Source organism: Rhinoderma darwinii, chromosome 3, assembly GCF_050947455.1.
Source record: "Rhinoderma darwinii isolate aRhiDar2 chromosome 3, aRhiDar2.hap1, whole genome shotgun sequence".
Classification (NCBI taxonomy): domain Eukaryota; kingdom Metazoa; phylum Chordata; class Amphibia; order Anura; family Rhinodermatidae; genus Rhinoderma; species Rhinoderma darwinii.
In genome coordinates this window covers 296,063,804-296,089,978 of record NC_134689.1, presented here as the reverse complement: position 1 = coordinate 296,089,978, position 26,175 = coordinate 296,063,804, and the positions used below count along the sequence as shown (strand labels likewise).

The 26,175-nt window shown below is 42.1% G+C and overlaps 1 protein-coding gene across 1 annotated transcript in view; it reads left to right on the top strand.

Moving 5' to 3' along the window:
• Positions 1-2,323: 2,323 nt before the first annotated feature.
• Positions 2,324-26,175, top strand: part of IL16 (interleukin 16) — a 93,662-nt gene continuing 69,810 nt past the window's right edge. Inside the window, exons 1-2 of the mRNA XM_075855248.1 lie at positions 2,324-2,656; positions 18,729-18,831. Coding sequence (XP_075711363.1) covers positions 2,324-2,656; positions 18,729-18,831 — 436 coding nt within the window. The remainder of the gene's footprint in view (positions 2,657-18,728; positions 18,832-26,175) is intronic.

Here is a 26,175-nt window from a genome sequence, read left to right as displayed (position 1 = left end):
CGCCGGACCTCCCTGGGAGCGGAACCCAAAAACGCTGCAGGTAACGTTTTTGGATCCGGCTCCTGCACAGGTCCAGCGCCATACGGCGCCACAACTGATGTCCCCTGTGCCAAAACTGATCTTATAGAAAGCTATGGGATCCGTTCTAGCTTCAGTTTCCCACCGGCTGTTCTGTAACACGCCGGAGGGAAACTGAAATGGACAATGGACATATGTGAATGGCCCCTAAAACAGTCCATAGACGAGACATAAATTACATCTACAGTATATTTACCCAAAGTTTTCATATCTTAAACAGCTGGCAATTATTTATATATCGTCAGAAAAACTTTGTGATTTGAAGGGATTGTATACAGTATATGACCATGCTCATCTTTTCACAATGTCCTTTCTGAACTAAATACATATGTATGGTCTGTTTATTTGTGATTTCCTGAAGAGGACCTGTAACCAGCACTAGAGGTTGGGATTGTATTTTTTTTTTTAACCTAATAATGTTCTTTGAGACATAGGGATTAGGGTGAAGATATTACTGATCTGTGCAGTATATATGACTGTGTTCTACTCAAGACAGAGTAAGACAAAGATTTTGTTAAAACCCTACAAATGCTCAGTTGTAATCTTGAGACTGGACAGAGTTTTGGCTGCCTGTAGTGTTGTTTTTTTATGTGTGTCTTCTGTATGTATACACAATATAGCCAAAAGTATGTGGACACGTGACCATCACACCTACAGTATATGAGCTTGTTGGACGTCCCATTTCAAAACCATAGACATTAATGTGGAGTCGGGCCCACTTTGCCTCTATAATTGCCTCAACTTTTCTGGTGAGGCTTTCCCCAAGATGTTTTGTGTGTCTGTTGAAATTTGTACCCATTCAGCCAAAAGAGCATTTGTAAGAGTAGGCACTCATGTTTGGATAAAAAGGTCTGGCACACAATCGGCATTCTAATTCACCGATGTTCGCTGGTGTTGAAGTCAGACGTCTGTTCACTTAAGTTTCTCCACACCAAACTCATCAAATCATGCCTTATGGACTTTGCTTTGTGCACAATGGCACAGTCATGCTAGAACAGGAAAGAGACTTGCTCAAACTGTTGCCATAAATTTGGAAGCAACACAATTGTCCAAAATATCTTTGTATACTGTAGCATTAAAGGGTAACTAAACTTTCCAAAAACTTTTGAGATGTCATAGTTACATGTTAGAACTTTTGACGGGTGGGGGTCCGAGCACTGAGACCCCCACCGATTGCTAAAACGAAGCAGCAGAATTGCTCGGGTGAGCACTGTGCTTAGTTTCTGATCGACTTTTCCTCGGAAAGCCGAGCAAGGGGTGTACGGGCTCAATAGAATGTCTATGAGCCCATACACCGCTCGCTCACCATTTGCTCGGCTTGCCGAGAAAAGACAATCAGAAACTAAGCGGCACAGCACTATGCATTCCAAAAGCTAGCATTCTCCTGGCATCCAGCAAACCCAGAAAAGGGATTCATTACTCGAGATTACATGTTTCCAGTTTCAGTGTCCAGTGCCGGCATGCTTTGCACCACTTGGTATTTCGCATGGAGATCTTAGTCTTGTGTGCAGCCGCTCGTCCATGGAAACCCATTTCGGAAAGCTCCCAGCGCACACTACGAGTGCTGATGTCACTTTCAGAGGCAGTTTGGAACCCAGTAGTGAGTTATACAACAAAGGATAGGCAATGTTTATGCACCACAAACCTAATCACTGAGAGGCCCCCTGCTCTGTGTATTTGCGTGGTCTACCGCTTCATGACTGATATGTTATTACTCCTAGACACTTTCAATTCCCAATAATAGCCATTACAGTTGACCAGCACAGATCTAGTAGATCAAAAATTTGATGAACTGACTTTTTGAAAAGTAGGCATCCTACAACAGTTCTTTGTGTCACACAGCTCTTCGGTATAACCCACACTGATACTAATCTTTGTCTACAGAGTTTACATGGCTGTGTGTTTGATTTTATGCACCTGTTTTTAACAGGTGTGGCTGAAACACCTGAACTAGGAGGGGTGTCCACATACTTTGGGCCATATTGTGTACATGGTTATATAATACACTTAAGACAAATGACAGAAAAGTAAAAAGAAAGACTGCTGCAAGTTACAAAAGCAGATCTGCAAAGTGGTGATGCTGATCATGAGCAATCATGTGAAATGAATGGTTCCATTATGCAATAAAATCATGAGTTCTTGGCTTTGAAATGTTATATATCAACTAAGTGCAATATTATAATAATTTTCTTTGTACTTTCAGCAATAATGTTACGCTGCGGGTGATAAAGACCTAACTCTTGACATGCCCAACAAATATGGTCTCGAGAGAACCAGCATCTTTATGTCCTCGCTAAAGATGAACAGACAGAACAGTACCGGGAAAAAAGTGAAGAAACCTAAAAACTTCAGGTCTATATCCAAGTCTCTTATTCTTTGTAACACTAGGAACAGTGATGATGGGTCCAGTCTGGAAGAAAAGTATTCTGAAATCAATGAAATATCCCACTCAGGTATACGAGATACAGAGTCGCCCACAGTGCGCACAGATAGCTCAATGCCAGATCTCACAGGAAAGACAATCGTCCTGTCCAAAGCTGCAACTAGTGACAAAACTACAAACAAATCATCTCTAAAGGTAAGTTATTCTGTGCGGAAAGGCCTTGAAAAACAGTATACACCGCAATGGCTGACAAAAGGTGTTAATATAGATATTGATATGCATGAAAGATCAATTCTACTAAAATATCATGCATTTGTTTGTTCCATCCATCACCAATTATTCTACACTATAAAATACAAGTATAAAAAGTAGTCAATGGTTGTGACTTTTATGACCTATTGAACCACTAATCTAACAAACTAAGATCAACATTGTAACTCCATGAGTGATACTACTGTATATACTACACTACACCAGCGATACTGTATGCTACACCAACTTTAACTACGATAATACCCTAGAAATGGTAATATGGAACTAAACAAGTGGAATCATTTTCACATCTTATCGTAGTTGTGCCTTAAATAATAGAATTGATAATATAAGAATGGATAATTCCATAGTATTTGTGCAATGCCTTCAAACGGTAGCGGCTATAGGATTATCTAACCATCTTCGAAAAACTCAAACTGTATATTCTAAATTCTCTTGTAGGAACATACTTTGAATATAAAGTAGGAGTGAATTCATTTATTAGGAATCAATGTGTTCAGGACTTATTATGTCAGATGTCTCCCAACAATCCTCCTAATCGCCATACAGCATGCAGGCAGCAATACATAATAACACGGTAGACAGATGTAGTACATAGAGTAATGTAATTTCAAATGCATAGAGCCTGTATGGAGGCACACAGATTACAGCAGGGTGTCTCTGCACAGCACCATATTATGCAATGCTTCTAGGTGAGAATACCTCCATAATACGACCACTGATGGAGGATGACATGATTTTTTTTCTGTCTGCCTGTATTCCTCTGTATGAAATTGGAGAAACATGAAGGTACAGTAGGGCCCCATAGAAGTCTATAGTCTGTGTTTGGAGATATCAGATAATTAACAAGTGACACTGCTGTCCTCTGCTTATTATCATCAAGAAATTATACAATATAATGTGGCACTTTAAGATCACGCAACATGTGTTCATTGAGATACAGTAGTGCATGCTACTTGATATAATGGTGCATGCTTTATTTGTGTGATATAATATGGGGTGAGGTATAGGCAGACAATATGTCAGCGCAGTCAAAAGCAGGCACTAAGGGAATATGTTATAGTCATTTAAATTTTCATACCATGTAAGTTTAATATTATCTATTCTCTAGCAAGGAATACAGTGTACTCCTAGTTAAGAGTCTGCTCTATTCATGATAGGGGGCACTTCCTTAGCCTCTCCCTGCCCCTCTCAGCAATGATTGACGGGAATAAAAATAGGTATCAGTGTGTTTGGTGCAACTTTGTAATCACTTTTAACCCCTTAAGGACGCAGCCTAGTTTGGGCCTTAAGGCTCAGAGCCCATTTTTCAAATCTGACATATTTCACTTTATGTGGTAATAACGTCGGAATGCTTAAACCTATCCAAGCGATTCTGAGATTGTTTTCTCGTGACACTTTGGGCTTCATGTTCGTGGTAAAATTTGGTCGATATATTCAGTCTTTATTTGTGAAAAATTGCAAAATTTAGAGAAAATTTACAAAAAATAGCATTTTTCAGAATTTAAATGCATCTGCTTGAAAAACAGACGGTTATACCACCCAAAATAGTTACTAGTTCACATTTCCCATATGTCTACTTTAGATTGGCATCGTTTTTTGAACATTATTTTATTTTTCTTGGACGTTACAAGGTTTAGAACATAAACAGCAATTTCTCATATTCTTAAGAAAATTTCAAAAGCCTTTTTTTGAAGGTGCCAGTTCAGTTCTGAAGTGGATTTGAGGGGCCTATGTATTAGAAACCCCCATAAAACACCCCATTTTAAAAACTAGACCCCTCAAAGTATTCAAAACAGCATATAGAAAGTTTTTTAACCCTTCAGGCATTTCACAGGAATTAAAGCAAAGTGGAAATGAAATTTGCAAATTTCATTTTTTCTGCTGAATTTCAATTTTATTCAATTTTTTTTTAGTAACAGAGAAGGTTTTACCAGAGAAACACTACTAAATATGTATTGTCCAGATTCTGCAGTTTTTAGAAATGTCCCACATGTGGCCCTACTGCGCTCGTGGACTAAAACACAAGCCCTAGAAGCAAAGAAGCACCTAGTGCATTTTGAGGCCTCTTTTTTATTAGAATATATTTTAGGCAGCATGCCAGGTTTGAAGAGGCGTTGAGGTATCAAAACAATGGAAACCCACCAGAAGTGACCCCATTTTGGAAATTACACCCCTCAAGGAATTCATTTATGGTTTTTGTTATCATTTTGACCGCACAGTTTTTTCACAGCACCTATTTGAATTGGGCTGTGAAATGAAAAAAATGATATTTTTTCCAATAAAATGTCATTTTTGATCAAATTTTCTTATTTTCACAGGGAACAACATACCCCATTTTGTTGCCCAATTTGTCCTTAGTGCGGCAATACCCCATTTGTGGTGATAAACTGCCGTTTGGGCCCATGGGAGGGCTCGGAAGGAAAGGAGCGCTATGTGTTTGTTGGAGTCCAGATTTTGCTGGATTGGTTTTCGGGTGCCATGTCGCATTTGCAGAGCCCCAGAGGTATCAAAGCAATGGAAACCCACCCGAAGTGACCCCATTTTGGAAACTACACCCCTCAAGGAATTCATTTATGGTTTTTGTTATCATTTTGACCGCACAGGTTTTTCACAGCACCTATTTGAATTGGGCTGTGAAATGAAAAAAATTATATTTTTTCCAATAAGATGTCATTTTTGATCAAAATTTCTTATTTTCACAGGGAACAACATACCCCATTTTGTTGCCCAATTTGTCCTTAGTGCGGCAATACCCCATTTGTGGTGATAAACTGCCGTTTGGGCCCATGGGAGGGCTCAGACGGAAAGGAGCGCTATGTGTTTGTTGGAGTCCAGATTTTGCTGGATTGGTTTTCGGGTGCCATGTTGCATTTGCAGAGCCCCAGAGGTATCAAAGCAATGGAAACCCACCAGAAGTGACCCCATTTTGGAAACTACACCCCTCAAGGAATTCATTTATGGTTTTTGTTATCATTTTGACCGCACAGTTTTTTCACAGCACCTATTTGAATTGGGCTGTGAAATGAAAAAAATGATATTTTTTCCAATAAGATGTCATTTTTGATCAAAATTTCTTATTTTCACAAGGAACAACATACCCCATTTTGTTGCCCAATTTGTCCTTAGTGCGGCAATACCCCATTTGTGGTGATAAACTGCCCTTTGGGCCCATGGGAGGGCTCAGAAGGAAAGGACCACCATTTGGCCTACTGGAGCTTTTCTGGTGCTAAGTCATGTGTGCAGAAGCCCCTGAGGTACCAGTACAGTTGAAACCCCCGAGAAGTGACCCCATTTTAAAAACTACACCCCTTAAGACATTCATCTAGAGGTGTAGTGAGCATTTTGACCCCACAGGTACTGTGTAAAAGATAATGCGCAGCAGATGGTGCAGTGTGAGATTTGCAATTTTATATATGTATATGCCATTTCAGTGTCCAATATAGTGTGCCCAGCATGCGCCACCGGAGATATACACCCCTTAAATTGTAATGTGGGTTCTCCTGGGTACGACAATACCCTACATGTGGCTGTTATCAGCTGCCTGGGCATACGGCAGGGCTCAGAAGGGAAAGATGAGGGGGGTAAGCTGTGCGGAGTGCATCAGGGTAAATTAAAAATCAAGGGATGTATGATACATTTTAAAACAATCTTTTATACAGAGCTCTGGTTTTTCGGGACACGTGTCACATTGGTATATTGTGTTCTTCCTTATCCCCCTCTTATAGCAGACTCTGCACCTCTTTTGACTCTTTCCCTTTCCACCGGTTTGGGGACCTTCTCCTGGAAAGTGTTGCCCTGGTACGATGCGTGTGGCCTCGCTTCCAGAAGTACTGGGTGCCCCCCCTTCCTGGTCCCTAAAGATTAGATCTTGAAATTCCAGGAAAGTTCCCCTCTGGCCTGCACATCGACGTAGCACATACGCATTGTACAAAGCCATCTGTATGATGTGCCCGGCCAGCTTCTTATACCACACCGCATGGCGCTGTAGGGCTTCAGGACTTGATTTGACAAGTCCATCCCTCCCATGTACCTATTGTAGTCCAGGATGCAGTCTGGTTTGGGGGTGGCCTTTCCTTCATATATCCTAAACCTGTAGGTATACCCTGATGCACTCTCGCACAGCTTATACATCTTCACGCCATACCTTGCCCTCTTACCTGGCAGGTACTGGCGGAATTGAACCCTCCCTTTAAAATGTACCAGGGACTCATCAATAGAAAAACACTTCTCGGGGGTGTATGCTTGGGAAAACCGGGCACTGGAACGGTCTAATAGGGGTCTCCGTTTATACAAACGGTCAAAACTGGGGTCATCTCGGAGTGGGCACTGCTCATTATCAGTATAATGTAAGAAGCGAAGTATTGCCTCATTTATTTATTTTTTTAGGTTCCAGTTCATTTCTGAAGTTGCTTTGAGGGGCCCATATATTAGAAACCCCTATCAAACACCCCATTTTAGAAACTAGACCCCTCAAAGTATTCACAACAGCATTTAGAAAGTTTATGAACCCTTTAGGTGTTTCACAGAAATTTAGAGCAAAGTAGAGGTGAAATTTACTCTTTTTATACCATTTTTTTTATAACACAAAAGGATTTATCAGAGAAACGCAACTCAATACTTATTGCCCAGATTCTGCAGTTTAGAGAAATATCCCACATGTGGCCCTAGTGTGGTAATGGACTGAAGCACCGGCCTCCGAAGCAAAGGAGCACCTAGCGGATTTTGAGCCCTCTTTTTTATTAGGCACCATGTCCGGTTTGAAGAGGTCTTGTGGTGCCAAAACATTGGAAACCCCCCAAAAGTGACCCCAATTTGGAAACTAGACCCCTTGAGGAATCCATTGTAGTTTTCTTGGGGTGCATGCGGCTTTTTGATCAGTTTTTATTCCATTTTTAGGTGGCGTGGTGACTAATAAACAGCAATTCTACTATTGTTTTTGTATACTTTTTTTTTTACAGCGTTCACCGTGCGCTATAAATGACATATTCACTTTATTCTGCGGGGCGATACGATCACGGCGATACCAGATGTTTATAGTTTTTTTTTATGTCTTATGGCGTTTGCACAATAAAATACGTTTTGTAAACAATCATTCACTTTTTGTGTTACCTTATTCTAAGAGCCAGAACTGTTTTATTTTTCAATCAATAAAGGCGTGCGAGGACTTTTTTTTTGCGTAACGAACTGTATTTTCCATCAGTACCATTTTTAGGTACATGCGACTTTTTGATCTCTTTTTATTCCATTTTTTGGGAGGTGAAGTGACCAAACAATTGTGATTGTGGTACGGTTTATTAATATTTTTTTTTACGGCGTTCACCGTGCGGGATAAATAACAAAATAATTTTGTAGCTCAGGCCGTTACGGACGCGGCGATACCAATTATGTATAGTTTATTTGTTTGTTTATATATTTTTATTAATAATAAAGGACTGATAAGGGAAAAAGTGGGACTTTTACTTTTATTACTTTTAAAACTTTTATTTTCTTATTTTTACACATCTTTTTTTAACTTTTTTTTTACTTTATTACTTTGTCCCACTAGGGGACATGAGGGCAGGAGGCCCTGATCGCTATTCTAATACACTGCACTACATGCGTAGTGCAGTGTATTAGAACTGTCAGCTACTCACTGACAGCAAGCATAGTGGGTCCTGACGTTGTCAGGACCCACTAGGCTTCCGTCTATGGCATAGCCGGACGCCATTGTTTGGTGTCCGGTTGCCATAGTCACCATCGCCGGCCGCTATCGCGTAGCAGGCCGGCGATGGCAGCTTAACCCCTAAAAAGCCGCGATCTCTATAGAACGCGGCTTTTAAGGGGTTAATCAGCGGGGACACAGCGATCGGTCCCCGCTGTAGGAGCTGTGACAGCTGCTGAACAAGACAGCAGTGTCACAGCTCCTGTATGTGTCGGGAGGACGGCCGAAACGGCCGTTACTCCCGAGACGTACTATTACGGCATGGAGCGCGAACGATACAGCTGCCATGACGTAATAGTACGTCAAGGAGCGGGAAGGGGTTAATTAAAAAATATTTTTACTTTCTCAGATACAGCTGCTTTGTATACTGTATACAGAACAGGTTTTTCTTGCGTTGAATCCTGTATCCGTCAGGTCAGCGGGACTGACAGGTTCAGTGTCAGTGGGTACTTTGTGTCTCTGACATGCAGGATCGAGCTGTTACCATTCACATCTAAGTTCATAACGTAAATGTGATCGATTAAAGGTGGATCCTGCAGAATACAAAGCAGCTATATCTGAAAAAGTAAAAATCATTGTTAATACAAACTAATTAGAAAGTTGCACCAAACGCGCTGATAAATAGCTTTCGAAGTTGTACATAGCCTTTCAGTTTCTGAATAACACATCTACGGACATCTAGGTTGTTGAATTCCATTTATTTCTCAGAGGAAGGATCATTACTAAAGGATGAGAGAATAATCTCTTGTGTAAGAGCTGGGTGAGGTTTTAACACCATCCCATCATCCGGAATCTGAGTGTAGGGAGGGTTACAAGGCTCCTACTTCCGCTCCTACTATCCATCTGACATATATGCCGGGAACACCACATCGAATGTAAGGATCTTGATCGGAATGGAGTTATTAGGTTCAAATAGCTGTTTACCCAATGCCTTAATAAAGAACTACAGAGAGATATCTTGGACGAGTTTTTTTTAAATTATTTTTATCGTAGTTAAGCTATTTGCCACTTTAAAGGGGTATTCCGATTATTGACAATTATCACCACAGGATAGGTGATAATTGTCTGATCGCTGGGTCCCCACAGATCGCAAGAACGGGGGTTTCAGAACCCCCATTCCACATCACTGCATCTCTGCAGTTAAGAGGAGCTTGAATGGAGCGACGGTTGATCATGCACTCGCTGCTGTGGATAGGTGATAATTATCAATTCTTGGAATACCCCTCTAATAAACTAGCCTATCCATGGGTGGTAAAATATTCCCAGGTCAAAGAAAGCACTCAACACTAAAACTTTCAGGGTAGCTGATTTGAGCCCTATCTTTAACCCTGTCTGAAGGAAATCTAACACTTGAGGATTGTTAGGGTGGTTCATATCAAAGGAAGGGAATTTTTTTTATATGCTTCCTATATGTGCAAATAAATGCAAAAAGTGACTAGCTTCCAACTTTACAGGAGGATATTGATAACTGGTTCAGATAGTCCCTTGCACCTTAAATTCAGCCTTTAAACAGCCAAATCGACAGATGGAGTTTTTCTATGTACCTGTTGGTGTAGTATTGGACTCCGATGTAGAAGGTCTCTCTGTTTGGGAACATCCAAGCATTTGGCATTGACAACCTTCTCAGGCAACAAAACCAGGTCCTTCTGGGCTGGAACGGAGCAAATAATATCATTTTTGCCTTGTCTTTCAGAGCTTATTTTAATACTCTTGGTATCAGTGCCATAGGGGGAAAAGCTTGTGCCAGGCACCAATGACACTTTTTGAGACAAGGCATCCACTGCTAGAGGGTGATCCACTGGGTTTAGGGAACAGAAGTTTATTACGGGGCTATTATCATTTGAAAAATCTGGACATTCAGGCACCACTCTGCTTGATAAAGACTGTTGCAGCTTAGGCTTTGTTCTCATCTGCACTAGGGCTCCGTTCTGACGGAGCTTCCCATTGGAACAGAGCCCTGACAGACACACACGGAAACCATAGGTTTCAATGGTGACTGATGCACTGCAAATTGTTTACCTTTGTGTCAGTTGTGCAAGGGTTTCATTGTTTTGACAGAATCAATAGTGTAGTCGACTACGCTATTGTTTCTGTCAAAACTACAGAACCCTTGCACTACTGACACAAACGGAAACCATTGGCACCTGATCCATCACCATTGAAATCAATCTATGGTTTCCGTTTGTGTCTGTCAAGGCTCCGTTTGGACGGAAAGCTCAGACGGAACGTAGCCCTATCGCAGGTGTGAACGAAGCCTTAGACAGTTTGCCCTAATGTTCTATTTGCCATTTAAGTGTATAGCTATTAATAAAAGAAAAGTTCTGCAATGAAAATAATCTGAAAAATAAAGACATCAGCTTGTTTGCCCTTGTTTGTTAAATTGAGCTACTGTTGCATGCTGCTCTATTGTCCGCAGTAAAATCCCAGACACCCCGACGGAAAGCCGAATGAACCCATTAAAGTCAATGGGTTCTGTCAGCCACCGGCGGTGTCCGTTGTGCAACGAAACCATTGCTTCATTATTCCCTTGTTCTGCTCCTCTGACGGAGCAGAACAACGGAACACACCGATGCAGGTGTGAATGAAGCCTAAGACGAGAATGAATGTATATTGCACCTGGGAGAAACCTTTGGAAAGATGGATGAAGATGGATGAATGGAATTATGGTATAGGCAGTTCAGTGGCTCAGTGGTTAGCACTGTTGCCTTACAGAGAGTTCCTGAGTACAAATACAACCAAAGGAAACATCTGCTTCTGTGTTCTCCCTGTGTTTGCATTGTTTTCCTCCAAGGACTCCGGTTTTATCTGACCCTACAAAAACATACTGGTAGATTAATTAACTTCCTATGAAATCGGCCCACGGAATTTATATTGGGAGCCCCATTGGAGACTGGGACTGATGTGAGAGATGAAAAAGTCTATGACCCACTAGGGACTATGTTGGCGCTATATATGCAATGAAAATAAATAAATAACAGGCCTCTTTTAACCCCTTCCCGCATTTTTACGTACAGTTACGTGATGGGAGCTGGTGTTTTCCCGCAATTCCACGTAACTGTACGTGAAGGAGATGGAGCTGGCTCAGGAGCTAAGCCAGCGACATCACCACCAGGTGACAGCTGTATGTTACAGCTGGCACCCTGAGGTATCGGCCAGGACTGGAGCTTGCCTCCGATCCGACCGATTAACCCCTCACATGCTGCGTTCAATAGGGATCGCAGCATGTGAGGAGTTTATAGCCACCGGCATCCCAGCAACATGATCGCTGGGTTGCCGGTGGCTGCAAAGGCGATCGGAGGCCTAATACTTACCTCCCGGTCTGCCAGCAACGAAATCCTCCTATGCCCCGTCGTCGGTGGGGCCCAAAAGGCTTCCGGTACCATCGGCAAGATGGCGCCGGCTCAGCTTCCGGCTCAGAAGCTGAGCCGGCGTCATCAGCAGTGTGTGTCCGCTGTATGTTACAGCAGACATCCCACTGTAAAGGCAGGAACCGGAGCTAGCGCCGATTCCTGCCATTAACTCCTTCAATGCAGCGATCCAATGCAATTGCTGCATCAAAGTGGTTTGTATGAAATCGGCAGACTGCCATGCGATGGCAAGGCTGGCGACTGCTACTATGGCAACAGGAGGCCTAACAATGGCTTCCTATCTGTCATTACAGAAGCCGATTAGGCCCCGCCCGGAGCGGAGCCTGATCGGCTTGCTGTCAGTGAACAACTGACAGTTCTAATACATTTCACTACATAGGTAGTGCAATGTATTAGAACATCAAACAAACAGTTGGACCTTCAATTCCCCTCGTGGGACTAAAGAAAAGTGTAAAAAAAAGTGTCTAAAAAGTAAAAATAAAAGTTGTAAAAAATACAATAAAAGTTTCAAGTAATAACATAAAACACAATCGCCCTATTTCCCTTATTAAGTCATTTATTATTGAAAAAAATAATAAAGCCATACATATTTGGTATCGCTGCGACCGTAGCGACCTCAACTATAAAAATATTATGTTATTTATTCCGCACAGTGAACGCAGTAAAAAAAACAACTAAAAGATACTGACATAATTGCTATTTTTTGGTCACTTTGTCTTCCAAAAATTAAAATAAAAAGTGATCAAAAAGTCACATGTACCCAAATATGATACCTATAAAAACTATAACTCGTCTCGGTAAAAACAAGCCCTCATAAAGCTCCGTCGATGAAAAAATTAAAACCGTTATGGCTCTCACAACTTGGTGACAGAAAAAATACATTCTCTTTACAAAAGTTATTTTATTGTGCAAAAAGTTGTAAAACATAAAAAAGTTCTTTAAATGAGGTATCGCCAGAATCGGACGGACCCGCAGAATAAAGGTAACATGTAATTTATAACGCGTGGTGAATGCTGTATAAAAAGAACTAAAAAAATATGCCAGAATTGCTGTTTTTTGGTCACCTTGCCTCCCAAAAAAAAAAAGGATAACAAGTGATCAAAAAGTCGCATGTACCCCAAAATGGTACCAATAAAAACTACAGCTCGTCCCGCAAAAAAAAACAGCCTTCATAGCACTACGTCTATAAAAAAATAAAAAAAATTAGTTAAGGCTCCAATAAGTCAGGAAAGAAAAAATATGCAGATGTGCCCACCCGAGGGGAACATTTCTTCTGTTTCAAGTGGCGAATTATCAAGGCCCCTAAAATTAGGGAACCAGGAAGTGGAGGTCCCAAACATATCTGCTGGAAGCGAGGGTGCCCATATTATACCAGGACAACACTTTCCCTGCAAAATTCCCCAAACTACAAAGATGCCAAGTGTGGACCAAAAGGGGAATAAGTAAGGATCATTTATTAGTGAGACACCGGCCTGTGCAGAAAGGATTGTGTCACAGCGTAACACACATCTATGGATTATTTTATTGTTTTTTTTTACCCCATTATTATACTACCTGACTATGCCCCTTATATACTCTGCCCGGTTTACATGTACCCCCACATTATAAACAGAAACACCAGTAAGACTCCAAACAAAACTACTACCAAGCAAAATCCACGCTCCAAAAGCCAAATGGCGCTACCTCCCTTCAGAACCCTACAGGGTGCCCAAATAGCAGTTTACTTCCACATAAATGGCATCGCCATACCCGGGAGAACCCTTTTAACAATTTTTGGGGTGTTTGTCTCCAGTGGCACAAGCTGGGCACGACATATTTGCCACCGAAATAGCATATCTAGGGAAAAATTGAAATTTTTACTTTGCACCTTCTGCAGTGCAATCATTCATGGAAAAGGCCTGTGGGGTGAAAATGCTCACTACACCCCTTAATAAATGCCTTGAGGGGTCCAGTTTCCAAAATGGGGTCACTTCTCAGGGGTTTCTTTTATTATTTCACATCAGAGCCTCTGCTATTGTGATGCAATACTTCGTAAATTGCCAAATTAGGCCTTAATTTTACATGGTACTCTTTCACTCCTGAGCCTGGTCGAATGTCCAGGCAACAGATTAAGGCCACACGTAGGGTGTTTCTAAAACCGGGAAACACAGCATGATAATAAGAGAGCAGTCTTGTTATGGCGGCACAAGCTGGGCACCAGATATTGGCATATCTATAGAAAAAAATCCCATTTTCACTCTGCAACATCGAGTGCACACCAATTTCTGCCAATCACCTTGAGGGGTGCAGTTTCCAAAATGGGGTCACTTCTGGGGGGTATCCACTGTTTTGGTCCCACAGGGACTTTGCAAATGCGACATAGCGCCCAGAAGCCAATCCAGCAAAATCTGTACTCCAAAAGCCAAATGGCGCTCCTTCCCTTCTGAGCCCTATTCTGTACCCAAACAGCAGTTTATGACCACATATGTGGTATTGCCGTACAGACGAGAAGTTGCTTTACAAGTGTTGGGGTGCTTTTTTTCATTTATTTGTTGAGAAAATAAAAAATGTTCTGCTAAAACTATGTCTTATTGAAGAAAAAGGATTTTTTTTTTATTTTCACTGCCCAATTCTAATAAAATCTATGAAACACCTGTGGGGTCAAAATGCTCACTACACCCCTAGATGAATTCCTCAAGGGGTGTAGTTTCGTGAATCGAGTCACTTTTGGGGAGATTCCACAACACTGGTACCTTAGGAGCTTTGCAAAAGTGACATGGTGTCAAGAAACCAATCCAGCAAAATCTGTGCTCCAAAAGCCAAATGGCACTCCTTCCCTTCTGATCCTTGCCGTGTGGCCAAACAGCAGTTTATGACCACAAATGGGGTATTGCCGTACTCCAGAGAAGTTGCTTTACAAATTTGGGGTTTCTTTTATTCCTTTATTTGTTGAGAAAATGAACAATTTTGAGCTAAAGCTACGTCTTATTGGAAAAAAAGGATTTTATCTTCACTGCCCAATTCTAATAAAATCTATGAAACCCCTGTGGGGTCAAAATGCTCACTACACCCCTAGATGGATTCTTCAAGGGGTGTAGTTTCCTAAATTGAAAATGCCAAAAAAGTTACTCCCTGTTTTGGTCTCTTAGGGGCTTTGCAAATGCGACGTGGTCTCCGCAAACCATTCCTGCTAAATTTGAGCTCCAAAAGCCAAATGGCGCTCTTTCCCTTCTAAGCCCTGCCGTGTGTCCAAACAGCCATTTATTATGACCACATGTGGGGTATTGTTTTACTCGGGAGAAATTGCTTTACAAATGTAGTGGTGCATTTTCTCCTTTAGTCCTTGTGGAAATTAGAAAAAATTAGCTAAACCTACATTTTCTTTGAAAGAATGTAGATTTTCATTTTCACGGCCTACTTCCAATAATTTCTGCAAAAAACCTGCGGGATCAAAATGCTCACTATACCCCTAGATAATTTTCTCAAGGGGTATAGTTTCCAAAATGGGGTCACGTTTGGGGGATTTTCACTGTTTTGGCACCGCAACAGCCTTTCAAACCTGACATGGTGCCTAAAATATTTTCTAATAAAAAGGAGGCCCCAAAATCCTCTAGGTGCTCCTTTGCTTCTGAGGCCTGTGCTTCAGTCAATAAGTGCACTAGGGCCACATGTGGGGTATTTATAAAAACTGCAGAATCTGGGCAATAGATATTGAGTTGCGTTTCTCTGGTAAAACTTTCTGTATTACAAAAAAAAATAGATGAAAAATGAATTTCTGCAAAAAAAAAAAAACATTTGAAAATTTCACATCTACTTTGCCTTAATTCCTGTGAAACGTCTAAAGGGTTAAGAAACTTTCTAAATGCTGTTTTGAATACTTTGAGGGGTAAAGTTTTTAAAATGTGGTGACTTATCGGGGGTTTCTAATATATAAGGCCCTAAAATCCGCTTCACAACTGAACTGGTCCCTGTAAAAATAGCCTTTTGAAATTTTCTTGAAAATGTGAGAAATTGCTGCTAAAGTTCTAAGCCGTGTAACGTCCTAGAAAAATAAAAGGATGTTCAAAAAACAATGCCAATCTAAAGTAGACATATGGGTGATGTTAATTAGCAACAATTTTGTGTGGTATTACTCTTACAAACAGATACATTTAAATTTCGAAAAATGCTTATTTTTCGCTACATTTTGGTGTTTTTCACAATTAAATACTTAATGTATCGAGCAAATTTTGCCAATAACATAAAGTCCAATGTGTCATGAGAAAACAATCTCAGAATCGCTTGGATAGGTAAAAGCATTCCGAACTTATTTCCACATAAAGTGAAACATGTCAGATTTGAAAAAATTGCCTGTGTCCTGAAGGCCAAAACAGGCTGCGTCCTTAAGGGGTTAAAGCAATGGACACTATGAAGCACTCTGGAAAAAGGAGATTGACTATGGCTTTATTGTTTTGAATTTAGAATTTTCGGTAAGATAAAAACGTGTTTAGGAGTTTTATCTTGATGATTGTTCTGAAGGATCTGTTTAGTTTCCACACCAGAGAAAATGGCGGATAATACCCCTGGCTTTCCTCTCCTGTAAAAACAGTAATGTAGACCCGCTTCTGAATTAGGGATTCTATTTCACCCTCTAGTACCAACTTAGTAAGGGGAGAAAATTGCCGCTTTGTGATGGCAAAACAAATAGGAGAGGGTGAGGAAATATCTGATAAATGAAGAGTAGAACCTTAAGGCCCTTTTACATGAGCCCATTATCGAGCACACGAGCGTTCACAGAACTCTCGTTCCCGATAATTGCCCTGACTAAACAGGGCAACGATCAGCCAATGAACGAGCAAATGCTCCTTCATCGACTGAATGTATCGTTTGAAATGCTTAAACTATTGTCGTTGTCGGAATCACATCTTCCTGTGTAAACAGGGAGACGTGTTGCCGACATGATAGATATGTATGGTGGGGATGAGCAATCGTAGTAACAAGTGCTCGTCCCCATACTAACTCCTTGTGAAAGGAGTAAACGAGCCCCGATCAACGAGCTGTCTTGTTGTTCAGCGCTCATTTACACAGCCCACGTCGGCCCGTGTAATACCAGCTTAAGAGTTCCTAGACAATTTCCACTTTGTGCTATCACATTTACCCCTATTGTTTTGATTGAATCTCCTGGAGGAGCAAAACAAATTATATTTTGCCTTGCATTGGCATATTTTGGAAAAAAATATTTTCTTCTCTCCTGCTTTATCAAGGAGATCTTACAGAGAGGACCCAAAAAAGAAGACCATTTCTCATGGGTCAGCATATAGGCGATTTTTAGAGCCCGAATCCCCTGATCATGATTTTAACCATAAGGCAGTAAGCCTAAGGGCATTTACAGAGGCATATTCAATAAAATCTATTGCTTTTTTTTAAAGTTGAGATGGAGACAATTGTTCATGAGGTGCATTATTTTTTAGCGAAGATTCAGCAATACAAGTTGAGTCTATATTGGGGTAAATGCTGCTGATGGAAACTGTTGGCCTTTATATCCATTAGATCCCATAAAAAGCTATGTCATCAAATGAGAGGAATGCCCTGCGAGAAATGTTGGATATGAGGAGTGTCTGTCCCAGGAAGATTTTCCTATTCTACAATAATAATTAAAACTTTTTTTTATATCCTTTTTTTTTTCTATTTCTTACGTATAGGGACCAAATGTTTTTATAAACAGGGAATACCTTTTTTCTGTTATATTCTAGCCCCTTAAACATAGTATCCTGAAAAAATAATTCTTCATCGGGTTTCACCACAATCATGGTGGCTCTGGACACTTTTAATAACTGGACGGTTTCCTCAGGAGGAAAGACAGGTTTTCCAAACATATCGTCATCTCAAGGAGAAGGAATCAGAGTCCAAATCCATATCAACATTCTCCATCAATAACCTTTTCCTCCTTAGAACATGAATACTCAAAGAGAGCATTAACTGAAGAGGTACTGGTGCGGTCAAAGTGTTTATACATGGCTATAAGAGAATTATGAATTTCTGTTTTAATTATGGATCTAGTGCTTTTTATCATCACCCCCTGGAATGCTACCGTCAAGGTATATGACGGGGAATGCAGAGGAGCATCAGAAGGCTCTTACCTATTCACCTCTCAAGAGGCCTCTATGGCTTTAAGAAGTAAGCGATGCTTTGCCTTTCGGCCCGGCAAATTTCTAGCTGGTTAGAGTTTTGCAGTTGTGCTGACTGATGTGATGGCGCTGCTTCAGATTAGAGCTTCTTCCTCCCTACTACGCGAGCGTAATAACGGATCACGTCATTTTTCAGCACCGGGAAAAGAGACACATGTCTGGATGCCTCAGCGGACACTGCTCCGATCACCATCTGTCCCCCTGCCGCCACATGTCACGAAGGAAATAAAATTCTTAAAACACTGTCAAATTTATCAGACCCAACTCATAATTGTACAAAACCCAGAAAGCTAGAGGAGTAACAAAGTCTTCCCCCCCATATCATAATCAAAAAAACACAATAATGAAATTGTATCCAAATTTACTTTCTTCTCCCTCTTCTACCAGTTTACCTTATGTTTTGTAGAGGTGAATCTTTGTTATAAATCACAATGTATTTCTGTAGCGTATGGTACATTTAGAATTGTATTTTCATTTTTAGTGGATAAATCCCAGAATGATTTATACGTGTTTGTGTGAAATACGATGAAATGAGGAAAAATTGTTCAGCTGAACGTATACACAGCAAATGTTTTCTATAACCAGCGGACAGCTTGCCAGTACTTTACCACATTTGGCACGTGGCTCCACTGAAACCCCAGCTTGGATTTGCAAGACCTTTGTCTATAAAATTGATGTAGACAGATTAACCACAGCTAACAGATCAGTAATCTTAACCCTTTATTGAAGGTAACACATTATGATTCTACTGCTTACCAACGCTTTTTGTCTTTTAGGAAACAGCTCTGAATGCTTATATAGAAAGTCAAGCTAAACTGGAAAATCACTGCATGCTACAAATGAAGGTTCCATGCGTCAGGACACGTAGTAATTCCACAAGTATGTTCAGTTTATCTACATTTAAGGGGGGCACCGATTGGTTTATGTAATACAGCTACTAAGCTACACTATTATGGAGACATGTTAAATCATACGGGGTGGCAGCGGCAAACTTGGTGGGCATTTGCTTGTTGTTCTGATACACGGCGTTGCTTCTTGCAAGGATATTCTTTTCGTAAAAAAGACTAAGAATAAAAAACTCATATACAACCGAGAACAACAAAATAGAAATGCGAGATAACTACCTAAAAAACCCAAATGTCACTAGGGGTGTGTAGACATGATTGGGATATGCATACTGGGCCCCCATCCAGAGATCACAGGGGGCCAAAAAGGTATTATAAATACATAACAAATACTATTTCAGAATAATATAATCCAGTTTATATAAAAGTATGAAACAGAGTGGCATCTAGTGTTCATTAATAGCATCTACACAGAAAAGTGACATTTTATAAGGATTTATTATTATCTGGTTGCGCCTCATTTCTGCCAACTGTTGAGTCAGAATTCTGACACATTTTGTATTTGCCTTATTTAATATATTTTTCATAATAAAATAACAGCGATTTGCGTCACGCTCACCACGTTGTGTTGTTAACTTTAAATATAGACGTGGGTATGGTGAGTGTAACATCTGACCACATTTATGAAAATTTAAAGTTCAATTCTGAGCAGATCTTTGGAGCAAATTGTACCCTCATTAATAAGTCGCTCCACATTAAAAGGACATTGGCACAGAATTATAAGCTTTAAAAGAGACAGAAATAGTAAATTTACACCATTGTGTCCAATGATGTGCTGACAGGGCAGACATAGGATATTTGTGCTTTACCTGCTCTACTCCAGCTTGTAAAGGGTCAATAAAATTTATAATTCTAGCTATGCCAGTTGTAAACTAGCACTATAAGCCATGTGTTAGGGTGTATTCACACATAGCAGCCATATCGCATTTTTTGCAAAGACTGCAATATGACCACAAAGAATAAATATACTTTTAAGTATTCTCAGCAAAGTAGTTGAAAAGGTGAAGTTACACTTTGTAATGCGCAGGCCGTTATAAATGTCTGTACAGTAACAGTAGATTGTGACAGAGGCGTAGCTAGGTTCCCCAGCACCCGGGGCAAAGATTCAGTTTGGCGCCCCCCCCAACCTCTTTCCCGACATCTCCTTCCCCCTCGCCGTGTTTATTTTGTCTACCAATCAATGACGTGTCATTTCTTTTCCACATTTCTTTTTATGAAACTCGAGCATAAAAAAATCTAGTTCTATACACAGCACCAGAACCAAGCTCATTACATATATACAGCCCCAGAACCAAGCTCAGTACATAAATACAACACCAGCACAAATACAGATCAATGTAGTGCAACCCCTGCCATATAGGTATGTACGGCGTAAAACTACAGCTCCCAGCGTGGCCCGAACAATGGTAAGGATATGCTGGGAGATGCTGTTTCACAAAAAATAAATCATATCATAATCACACCACCCATCATCTCACTGCAGATCACACAGTGACTACAGTGTTGATTAGAGGCAGAATAAACATTTACATTAAGTGACTCACCGGTGACGTCTCAGATTCTAGTTCTTTTTTTCCATCCGATCCAGACCTATATGATGACTTCTCCCGGTCACAGCCCATTTCTGCAGTTTGCCGCTCAGATGTCTTCAGCTTCTCACTTTTCCAACATTTCTAAACCTATAAATAAAGATAAAGTTCTCATTATACCACACACTACGCCCCTAAATATAATAGCACCATACACTGCACCTCTAATTATAATAGCACCATACACCGTGTTCCACACACACACACTGTGCCCCCTGTAGATAGTGCCTGCCACAGAGCCCCCTGTAGATAGTGCCCCCCATAGATAGTGCCCCCATATAGCCCACCCCTTTATAGTGTCCCACAAATAGCTCCCCCTATAGTGCTCCACAGATATCCCACCCCTGTTTATAGGCCCCCTGTAGATATAGCCCACCCCTGTATATAGTGCTCCACATATAGTCCACCCCTGTATATAGTGCTCCACAGATAGCCCACCCCTGTAAATAGCCCCCCCTGTAGATATAGCCCAACCCTGTATATAGTGCTCCATAGATCGCCCACACCTGTATATAGCCCCCCTGTAGATATAGCCCACCTCTGTATATGGTGCCCCATAGATAGCCCACCCCAGTATATAGCCCCCCTGTAGATAGACCCCCGTAGATAAAGCCCCCCATAGATAAAGCCACCTGTAGATTAAGCCGCCCATGTGTAGATAAAGCCCCCCCTTTGTAGATAAAGCCCCGCTGTGTAGATAAAGCCCCCCGTAGATAAAGTCCCCCTTGTAGATAGAGCCCCCTCTTTAGATAAAGCCCCCCCTGTAGATACAGCCCCCCGTTAGATAAAGCTCACCCATAGATAAAGCCCCCCCCCGTGTAGATAAAGCCCCCCCGTAGATAAAGTCCCCCTTGTAGATAAAGCCCCCCCTGTAGATAAAGCCCCCCTGCTCTCTTCTGCGGGTCTCCTGGGGGATGAACGAAGCGTCTATGAAAGGCGCTGATTGGCTGGGCAGGATGACTTTCCCTGTCAGTCAGCGCCTTTCAGCGACGGAAGCGCGACTCGTTCAAAAGAGCTGAATGGACGGGCATGGAACATACCCGGCCATTCATTGCTTATAATTGTACTTGTGTCCTATAGACACAGGCACAGTTATAGTGCAGGAGGAGGTGGCGCTAGCGACCCCCTCTAAGTTGCGCCCGGGGCACATGCCCCGCCTGCCCCCCCCCCCTAGCTACGCCCCTGGATTGTGATTAGCAGTGTATATTTACTAGTTAAGATCCTTTTTATAGTTTAGAGAAAAAAGGGATACAACTGGATCCATCAGGGGTGGACACAGACAGGAGAGAACCCCTTTGCAATAATAGTATGTACAGATGCAGCCAAGTTTATCTTGACTTTGCGTGTTAACATGCATAAAAGCCATTAAAAGTCATTGAAAAGGTCAAGGTCAAGTTTCTTGACACTGTGTGTTAAAAGTCAATATAAAGATGACTACATCTGTAAGCAGGGGCGTAGCTAAAGGCTCATGGGCCCCGATGCAAAAGTTCTTATTGGCCCCCCCCCCCGCAAACGTCTCATGGCGGACGGTCCGCAGCTTTCAGCTGCATCGCTGGGTCTCCTAAGTGACCCGACAATGCAGCACTAGCAGCCGGGGGCGTCACTAAGGCTGGGTTCACACACCCTATTTACGGACGTAATTCGGGCGTTTTAGCATTGAATTACGTCCGAAAATGCGGCTCAAAAGCATTGGCAAACATCTGCCCATTCATTTGAATGGGTCTTATGATGTTCTGTGCCGACGGTCAATTTTTTTACGCGCCGCTGTCAAAAGGCGGCACGTAAAAAAGACGCCCGCGTCAAAGAAGTGCCTGTCACTTCTTCAGACGTAAATGGAGCCGTTTTCCATTGACTCCATGGAAAAACAGCTCCAATTACGTCCGTAATGGACGCAGCGAAAGATGCCTGCACATGCCATTGCGGCTGAAATTACGGTGCTGTTTTCTCCTGAAAACAGCACTGTAATTTCAGCCGTAATGGACTCTGCCGTGTGAACATACCCTGAGGGCTTAAAATGTCAGGGGAAATAGCCCCAATACATATGTGTCGGCCCAAAAAAAATGTGTGTATAGGAGACAGCATAGCATATCTATAGCACCTCGAACCTATAAACTATGGATAGGATTAGATACATTGGCTCAGCAGACAGTATCACACATGATAGGATTAGATACAGTGGCCCAGCAGACAGTATCACACATGATAGGATTAGATACAATGACTCAGCAGACAGTATCACACATGATAGGATTAGATACAGTGGCTCAGCAGACAGTACCACACATGATAGGATTAGATACAGTGGCTCAGAAGGCAGTATAACACATGATAGGATTAGATACAGTGGCTCAGCAGACAGTATCACACATGATAGGATTAGATACAGTGGCTGAGCAGACAGTATCACACATGATCGGATTAGATACAGTGGCTCGGAAGGCAGTATCACACATGATAGGATTAGATACAGCAGCTCAGCAGACAGTATCACACATGATAGGATTAGAGATAGGGCCCAGCAGACAGTATCACACATGATTGGATTAGATATAGGGCCCAGCTCGCTGACATTGCGGCTCCAGCGCTGGACCCAGGAAAGGTAAGAATAATTTTGCTTCTTTATGTGTTACTGATTATTTTTGTGTGTTTGGGTTTTTTTTACAGGTTCGGTTTTTGGACTTTGGATTAGAGGACTTCAATGATGGCGTTTTTTTAATTCTAAATAAAATGGTTAATGAGGGTTGTTTTTTTATTTCAATAAAATATTTTTTCTATGTGCTTGTATCTTTTTAAACTTTATTATCACCGCCTTAGTAATGGCCGCTGGCTGACAACCTCCATTACTAAGGCGGGACTTAATGTTAGCATGTGCAGAGGCCAACACTAACCCCAATTATTACCCCGGTACCCACCGCCACCAGGGGTACTGGGAAGAGCTGGGTACGAACCAGTACCCGTCCATCTGTAGTGACGGCAAGGCACCGGGGTGGCCGCAGGCTGGTAGTATTAAGCTGGGGAAGGCCAAAAACAGTGGCCCCTACCACCCTGGTAATGCTGCCTGCTGCTGATGTGTTGTATCTGGCTGGTTATGAAAATTGGGGGGGACCCGACATCGTTCTTTCCAATAATTTTTTATTTTTATTTTTATTAAATGACGTGGGCTCCCCCCCATTTTTCATAACCAGCCAGATACAATAAAGCAGCAGCAGCCTAGCATTACCTGGGTGGGAAGGGCCACTGTATCTGGCCTTTCCCCTCCTGATAATACCAGCCTGCGGCCACCCCAGTGACCGACCATCACTACAGATGGTCAGGTACTGGATCGTACCCGGCTCTTCCCAGTACCCCTGGTGGCGGTGGGTACCGGGGTAATAAAGGGGGTTAGTGTTAGCCTCTGCATCGGCTAACACTAAGCCCCGCCTTAGCAATGGACGCTGTCAATCAGCCGGCGGCCATTACTAAGGCGGTAGTAATATAGTTTAAAAAAAAACACAAAGACATAGAAAAAATATTTTATTGAAATAAAAAAAAAAAAACACACAACCCTCATTAACCATTTTATTGATAATAAAAAAAAAGCCGTCATCGAAGTAGTCCTGGAATCCGCCGTAGTCCAACGACCGAACCTGTAAGAAAACACACAAGAAAACGATTAGTAACACATGTGTTAGGCTTAGATACAGGGCCCATGTGTGATACTGTCTGTGGGACCCTGTATCTAAGCCTACCACAACGTAGGCTTAGATACAGGGTCCAGCAGACAGTAATCTTATACAGTATAAGATTACTGTGTGCTGGGGCCCTGTATCTAAACCTACAGTGTGGTAGGCTTATATACAGGGCCCAGCAGACAGTATCACACATGGGCCATGTATCTAAGCCTACCATGTGATTGGCTTAGATACAGGGCCCAGCAGACAGGATCACGCATGGGCCATGTATCTAAGCCTACCATGTGATTGGCTTAGATACAGGGCCCAGCAGACAGGATCACGCATGGGCCATGTATCTAAGCCTACCATGTGATTGGCTTAGATACAGGGCCCAGCAGACAGGATCACACAATCTGTGATCCTGTCTCATGGGCCCCCTCAGCCTGCTACATCGTAGGCTTAGGGGTTGTGCAGTCCCTAAACATTGATGGCCTATCCACAGGATAGGCCATCAATAGCTGATGTGTCTCCCGGGACCCGCAAATCAGCTGTTTTGAAGGGGCCGCAGCACTCGTACGGGAGCTGCTTCCCCTTCATTTCACTACTCGCTCACACTGTGAATCGCCGACACCGATTCACAGTGTGACCAGAATGAAGTGACCGGAATGAAAGGGAGCAGCTCTCGTACGAGTGCTGCGGCCCCTTCAAAACAGCTGATTGGCGGGTCCAGGGAGTCGGACACCGCAAGTCAGGGCTAATCTTACCTTCCTCTTCAGCCGTGGCGGTAGTTCTGTCGTCTCAATGCTGTGCGCGGCGCATAGCGCTGTGACGTCATGCGCTGCGCACAGTGCTTGACGTCAGGACCTCCGCTGCGATCCGGAACCAGGAAGGTAAGTACAGTCTGTTACTATAGTAACAGGGGCCCGCGGCCCGAGTTACTATAGTAACTTTTTATTGATGTGGTGCGGGGGGCTGTGGGCCCCCCTGGCTTCGGGGCCCTGTCGCAATTGCGACCGCTGCGACCCCTATAGCTACGCCAGTGTCTGTAAGCCCCTGGATCTCCAATAGCTCCCCTTATGTCTCTCTAACAACCTACTAATAACCTACTGAGCTCATGTGCACATATGGTACGTCCACACCTGGTATCCATCAAAAAGTATATAGTTGGTATATAACTGGATATAGTTGGTATCTGTTTGATGGGGAAATTAAGTTTATTTTGCCTTTTTCTTCAGATGGATCCAAATGTATACAGTGGAAAAATATGACCATATGCTTGCTTGCATTTGACACAGACTTCCATTATTAAAACAAATGTATACGTTTCTTCTGGTTCTAAAACGCGTAGAAGCCTAAAAAGGAATTCAAATGTAAACATGCTTAAATGTATGGCAAAATTACACACATTTGACATACTAAAAGTAAACCACAGCACACAATATTTAGATGCAACATTTTTTATTACTCTTTCTTGTAACGTGTGCTGATAAAGCCTCATGCACACATCCTTCACAGTTTTCACATCTGTTTAAAACGGATCCATGTGTCCGTTGTGACATCTGTGTGTCTGTTGTGACATCCGCGTGGTTTCCGTTGTCACTCCGCATCCATTCCGTTTTAAACGGACGTTGTGCTTCCGTTTGTCTACCATTTTAAACGGTCTGTTAAAATACATCTTGTGTGTTGAATGCAGGCAACTTTGGCACGCTTCTGCCGTTGCTTGGCAACGGATCCGTGAAAAATGGACTGCACATGGATGACTTCCATTGTTTTGACGGACCCATAGGCTTCAATGGGCGAGACGGACACTGAACAACGGACAAAAGTAAGAAATGTTCTACTTTTGACGGCACGGACCGTTAAAACAATGGAAGTGTGCATGGGCCCGTAGAAATTAATATGTCAGTGTGCTATCCGTAAAAAAACCGGATATCACCCTGAAGAAAATAACTGAAGTGGGCCTTAGAGGTATGCATCTATTCCATCCAAGGCCCGGGACGGACCGAAACATCCTAATATCTGGATGCATTGATCTGTATTATTTATGTATTGGATGGAACACATGCATACCTCTTA